At 29.2% G+C, this 6,523-nt stretch overlaps 1 protein-coding gene across 4 annotated transcripts; it reads right to left on the reverse strand.

Moving 5' to 3' along the window:
* Window positions 1-292: 292 nt before the first annotated feature.
* LOC132939659 (protein MTO1 homolog, mitochondrial) lies at window positions 293-6,232 on the reverse strand. Of its 4 annotated transcripts, XM_061006946.1 has the most exons (13): window positions 5,838-6,232; window positions 5,647-5,765; window positions 5,421-5,601; window positions 3,997-4,286; window positions 3,790-3,935; window positions 3,557-3,714; window positions 3,343-3,506; window positions 3,109-3,280; window positions 2,882-3,044; window positions 2,448-2,669; window positions 2,312-2,372; window positions 2,156-2,254; window positions 293-942 (listed from the first exon to the last, which is right to left on the reverse strand). In XM_061006946.1, the coding sequence occupies exons 1-12, from the start codon at window positions 6,025-6,027 to the stop codon at window positions 2,156-2,158; spliced, it is 1,965 nt and encodes a 654-aa protein (XP_060862929.1). In that variant the 5' UTR covers window positions 6,028-6,232; the 3' UTR covers window positions 293-942. The 4 variants fall into 4 exon arrangements, 3 of the variants coding, with proteins under 3 accessions (XP_060862929.1, XP_060862928.1, XP_060862930.1); XM_061006945.1 differs by lacking the exon at window positions 293-942 and having other exon boundaries at window positions 2,149-2,254; XM_061006947.1 differs by lacking the exon at window positions 293-942 and having other exon boundaries at window positions 2,149-2,254; window positions 5,421-5,587; window positions 5,838-5,976.
* Between the last annotated feature and the right edge of the window lie 291 nt (window positions 6,233-6,523).

The raw sequence follows: 6,523 nt of genomic DNA on the forward strand, positions 1-6,523 counted from the left end.
AATAGTCGATTATCAATAATTATTATAAAAATGTGTGAGCTTGTAAAATAACCGAGTAGGCACTTATGAACGGTTTAGTGTTTATTGTTATAGCCTATAGGTATGTAGTATATGTTGTGTATGATATTGAATAAAAAAATATCGTTATTCGTTTTTATCAATACATATTAGGGGGTATTATATCAATACATATATAATACATATTATACATATTATAAGGTAGGTACTTATTATGTGTAGTCACTAGTCTATAAGAGTATTCGATTATATCCATAATAAAGATAACGTGTGTGGTTTGGCGCGGCGCAGTGGCTGAAATCAATCACACGACGTGATTGAGAGTAAGCAACGGCCGATGCTACTAGTTTCTGGATGGGTGACCAGTGACCACCCGGGTTCATAGTAGCAAAAACCTTGCTACACATACACGTGTTGCCAACCAACCGTAACCCCTACAATAACTAATGACCATAGTTGCCGGACTCTAGACAAAAAAAAGAAGAAGAATAACATGTAAGTGTAGCTGTGTAAGACTTTAACATTGTTATAAAAGTCGGTATGTCGGTATGCACAGTAAATGTTTGTGTCACATAAAACATGTTAAACTATGTCTTATGTGACACACAATACGGACATCAGGTTTATAATATCCCAAAAACTATATTGTTTCAATGTTTGATATCGTGAAGAGATGAAAAAAGATGGCGGTTCAACAAAACAGAAAAATACATTAAAAAAGTTGGAAGGGGGAAAATTTTAAATTTTTATTTCTTAAAATAATTATCTAAATTTGTTAACATTTCACATATTATATCTTATCATGGTAAGCTGAAACGTTAATACAATATAATGTTATATTATTCTCTAACATTAAAAAAATGTCATCCGATTGCCTCCTTATAGTCCTTAAGAGTTCTAATTTTATATCATCGTACCATAAGCCTGTAATAATCCAATGGTATAAGTACAAATTTCAGTATCGGGAAACTTTCATAAACAACTGTGCTGAAGTTTCAGTGTACAGTAAATTTCCTAAGCTAGGAGAAGTTAAGAAGCTAACCAGTGTCGTGGCAAGGTTAGCTGTGCCACGTTCATAATGGGTATCCAGCAACCAGTTGTTTAGATTGCAAGTCCTCTACAGACCAGATAGATGGCAAGAAATAACATAGGGTTCACGTTTTACCCGAATTCAGTAAAATTAATCTTTAGGTAGGTACCTGCTATACATTTTAAGTGAAACAGTTAACAATTTTAGCTTTTGCCATATAAAATAAAACCATTTGTAAGGAACTTCAAAATTTGCATTCAGTTGTTAAAGACATAATATTATAATAATAGTATACTCTTTATAGTTTATACAGATTTCAAATAATTTAATATTATAAATATTCAACTTCATGTATTATACTTTTAACAAATTATAATTTATAATATATAAAATAAGATACCTACCGTAGTTATGAGCCAACGACAGCAGTGTATTTAAATAGCCTATTAAAACGCTGTCTGATCCTAATTTTATTATTTTAACATAATCTAACCTAAATAGTTATAATAGTTATATACATAATAGTATAATAACATAACTAAACGGTATTATACAAAACCAATCAATATATTTTAACGTTAAAATATTTAAAAACCAGGGTATTTATGGAAGTGGTTAATGAGGAACTCTTACCACAAAACATGTTAATTGTAATCGTTGATTTAATTGATCTATTATGTTGAATATTTTAAGTTATAATCATACTGTTTTAATTGAATAAACATTTTGTAAATTGAATGAATAATACAGTAGAATCTCGATCATCCGAATGTTTGCGAGACTTAGCTATAGAAAAGTATGTTGCGCTTGCATCAAATGAAAATGAATAATTTTGTCAAAATAATATTTATAAACATATTATGTTCCTAAGTATTTTGTGATTATATATTTCTAAATGTACACAATATAATTCTAAATTCTAATATACCTAATAATAATAAATATGTAATACTAATACATATACATTGATTTTTTAAACAATTTCCGGAATTCGAACTAGGTACGGGACCAATTAGTTGGATAATCGAGGTTCTACTGTATCATGATCAATATCTCAGTAACAACTAAGTTTTTCAATAAAATAAATAGTACACAAAATATGCATACTTAATTGATTGATATATTTATCTTTTGGTTTTTAATGTAATACAATAGTCTCAAAACAGTACTGGGTTTAATACCAGGTATTCGACCAGCAGCTCCAATCTAAAAACAAAAATTAATGAATCAACAAAATACTTAATTATGTTATTTGTTACATACTGTTTGTGGTCGAATGTAAGATAACTTTTCAATTTCTTCCTTTGATATACTAAGGGATGTACTGTAAATAAAAGAGTAATAATATAAACATTACATAGCATATGTTTATGTTGACAATGAAATACTAATATATTACTGTGTATAATCTATGTCCTTAGGTACAAGTAAAGATTGATCAACTTCTATACGTTCAATATCCTCTTGTTGATCATAAATAGATGCTTGATACAAAGCTTCAATTTTCAGACGTTCCCCAATTCGATTATCTTCAAATTTTCCACCAAAATGATCAGGAAGTATCATTTCTAACTGTCGTAATGTAATTCCCTCATTAGATAAACCCAATATTTCAAATGCCCTATGACATGATTAGAATTATTACAAAACATGTTTGTATCTATTTTATACAAACTATACTATACTCCGTTCACTGAAAGAATGTGCTCTTACTTCGGGTATGAGACTTAGAGCAAGAAGTGGGGAGGTTGGTTTTTACGGCTGTATGCAACACGTTTGGATTTTGAGCAACCACATTCTCTCAGGGAACAGTGTATGTAAGTCTAAACACACGTTTTGGTCTCTGGATTTCTAGATGTTTTTAAGCCCAATGATTTCTTCCACTTATACATGGTCTGCGAAACTGATGTTAATAGTTTGGTTCCTTCTTCCAAACTGGAACGTATACTTAGTGTTTGATCATAACGTGTCTTACTGACACAACCAATGTCGTAACCTATAAAATGTTATAAATTATATTATAATTAAATCTTTTAATTATTCTATTGTTAGAAAAGAACCTTTCTGTGTCAGTCTGATATCTGCATTATCAGGTCTCAGATGCAAACGAAATTCAGCTCGACCAGTAAACATGCGGTAGGGTTCATCTGTGCCTTGTGTGGTTAAATCATCAACAAGTACGCCAATATAAGCTTCAGTTCTACTAAGGGTGAGACTATTTCTGTTTAGGGACTGAAAAAATGTATAACATTTTAAAGTTTAAACATACACAAAAATATTTTTTTAACACTCACACTGGCACCAGCATTTATTCCAGCCAATATGCCTTGAGCAGCTGCTTCTTCATAGCCAGTTGTTCCATTTATTTGACCAGCAAAGAACAAACGGCCAATTTTTTTGGTTTCCAATGTGGGATACAGTTCTCGTGGATCCACATAATCGTATTCAACTCCATACCCTGAATATATCCTGTTAGTATATTTTTAAGCTAAAATAACTGCACCTTACCATACTGGACAATGTTGGCATTTTCTAGTCCATTTATGCTTCTTATCATTTTAACTTGCAAATCTTCAGGCAGCGTGCAGGATAGGCCATTTGGATAAACTATATTACTATCAAAGCCTTCTACTTCGAGCCATATCTGATGATTTCTATCGCGAAATCTAAAAATATTGTTTATGTTTGAACTAAACATTATAATTTATACTATTAAAATATATTATATTATGAATATATACTTGAGAGATTTAGATTCAAGTGATGGACAATATCGAGGACCCTTTACTTCTTCTTTGATATGTCGATTTACACTTAAATTATCAATTACAATTTGGTGAACTTTACTGTTTGTATACGTCAGATAACTTTTTATTTGGTCTTCAGGCTAAAATAACAAAACAAAAACAATATATTATAATAAACAGGGTGATAACATATTTATTTACTTTCAGCCAAACTGAATTGTTCATAAATGAAAACGGTGTTGGTAAATCATCTCCAGGCTGATAGTTCAAATTAGTAAAATTAATAGATTGCTTTTCAATTCGAGGTGGTGTACCAGTCTTCATTCTTCCTGTATTAAACCCTAATCTTTTTAAAGTGTTGGCTAATCCAATGGAAGGCTTAGAATTTATTCTGCCACCTGGCTTGACAGTCATTCCACTGTACATTTCACCATTTAAAAATGTTCCAGTAGTCAATATAACACATTTAGTTCTTATTAATGTTCCATTTTCTAATAATCAAAAAATCAATATTGCATTAAAATATTATTATTCTTGTGTACAGGAAAAATAGTTGAGCAAATGTTAACTAAGTGATTTAAAAGTCTTTTAAATTATTGTATTTTTGTTTTTAGTAAAAATATTGTCTAATTTATACTAAGAATACACATAAGCTTATTTATTAAGAGGGTCCTAATTTTCTAAGATTAATTTTTTCAATGTCTTAACCTAAACCTTGAAATATATACTTGAGATGCTCTACATTTTTTTTTAAATATGCTTTTATCAAAAATATATGTATTTTTATAAATTGAAATGATATTTTTTATTTTCGATATCATAAGAAAATAATTTCCAAAAAAACTCTTTTTGTCACAAATTCAAACTAAAAATAAATATATATATATTTTATTTAAACCAATTTACTAATATATTCTACTATATTATTAATTGATGTATACCTACTGTAAAATTATAAAATACTAAACTATCAGTAGCTACAAGATATTGCAAGAAAAACATACTATAAACAAATAAAAATTAATTAATAACTATTATTGTGGACTGTTCCTTGACAAAAAAATGTAAATAGATAATAGAAAATAGATTTTTAATAATGTGCAATAAAATAAACTTAAAGTTATGATTATAAAAACAAACTGCACAGTTCAAAATTTAAGTACAATATAAAATATATATATAATAAAACAATTTACTTTGTTAACAAAAAAACAGTATAAACGAATAATAGTCATTAAACAAACCGTTCCAATTTCTTATTCCTTTCGAATTACATATTATACTCAATATAAATGCATATAAATCAAGACAAAATAATAATAATAAAAAAACTCTTCAAAATTTGGAAAAGTTTGTTACCTTTAACTAGTTTTATATTTTAAGAATATTGAATTTATATGAAATTATTGAAATATATATGCAGAATCTACAACATAAAAAAATTTCAAAGTACCTATAAGTAATTACTATTTAGTATAGGTATGAGCATAATTTATGGTTTTTTTTATTTGTCACATACAAAATTGATTTTATTAACTGAATGATGCTGTGAGAAAAAACATGATCAACTATTTACTGAGTACTCTGTATAATCTTAAAATAATATAATATATTATACTAGGTACCTAATAACACTCCTGTACATTGATTATTATTGTCAAGCAAAATGTTGTCTACAGATCCTTCAATAATATTAAGATTAGGAGTATTTTCAAAAAGCTCTGCTTGCATATGCATTTTATAGAGTTTTCTGTCAACTTGTGCTCTTAGACCCCATACAGCTGGTCCTTTTCTGCGATTTAAAATCTATAATTATACTTAAAGAAAATATTCTGCATTGAATCACATTACTTTGTAGTGAATGCCTGAAAGATCACAGATTTTTGCACAAAGTCCATCTAATGCATCAATCTCTCTCATTAGATGTCCCTTGCCAATGCCACCAAATGAGGGATTACATGACATCTCTCCTGAAAACAAATCAAAATTCAGGATTTGACATCCGTGGATGAAAATTGTTACGATTATATTTTTAAACGTACCGACTGATGATTTTTTGTGAGTCACCAATAAAGTAGACGCTCCCATTCTAGCAGCGGCGGCACATGCCTCAGTTCCGGCATGACCACCACCAACAACAATCACATCATATTGTTTTGAGAAATTACTATAGTATTTTATAAAACCAAATTGACGAATAGGTAATAACTGACTAATGTGTTTAAAAGACATGATAAAAATTTTATATGAATCTAAATCATTCAATTACATCTTAACTATTTGAGTAATTTAAAAGAATAAAAAAACTATATTGAACCATAGTAAATTGGCCAAAATATGAAATGTTATAATTTCTTATGTTGGCCGGTTACCGTCTTTAAAAATATAGTAATTAGTATTTAGTAATTACATTAATTTCAACTTTGATATTATAGTTAACAAGTATCACAGATCTTGTAATCAGAATATAATAATTGATAAGAAACTAGCAAAGATAAAAATATGATAGTAACAGCTGGTTGTTCTAGAGTGGCGGGTGGGCCGGGTGGGGGTGTATTGGTACATAACGCCGGTATACGACGTCTACCCGACAGCAGATTTTCGATTTTCGGCGTATAGACTAGGTGAAAGTTTCACCGTGAAACATTCTCAACGAACATGTTCGACAACAATGTTCGTCCTAGTGTGGACCCGGCTTAATGTGATATCATCTTACGGGTATATGCTC

This window comes from Metopolophium dirhodum, chromosome 2, assembly GCF_019925205.1.
Source record: "Metopolophium dirhodum isolate CAU chromosome 2, ASM1992520v1, whole genome shotgun sequence".
NCBI classification, from domain to species: domain Eukaryota; kingdom Metazoa; phylum Arthropoda; class Insecta; order Hemiptera; family Aphididae; genus Metopolophium; species Metopolophium dirhodum.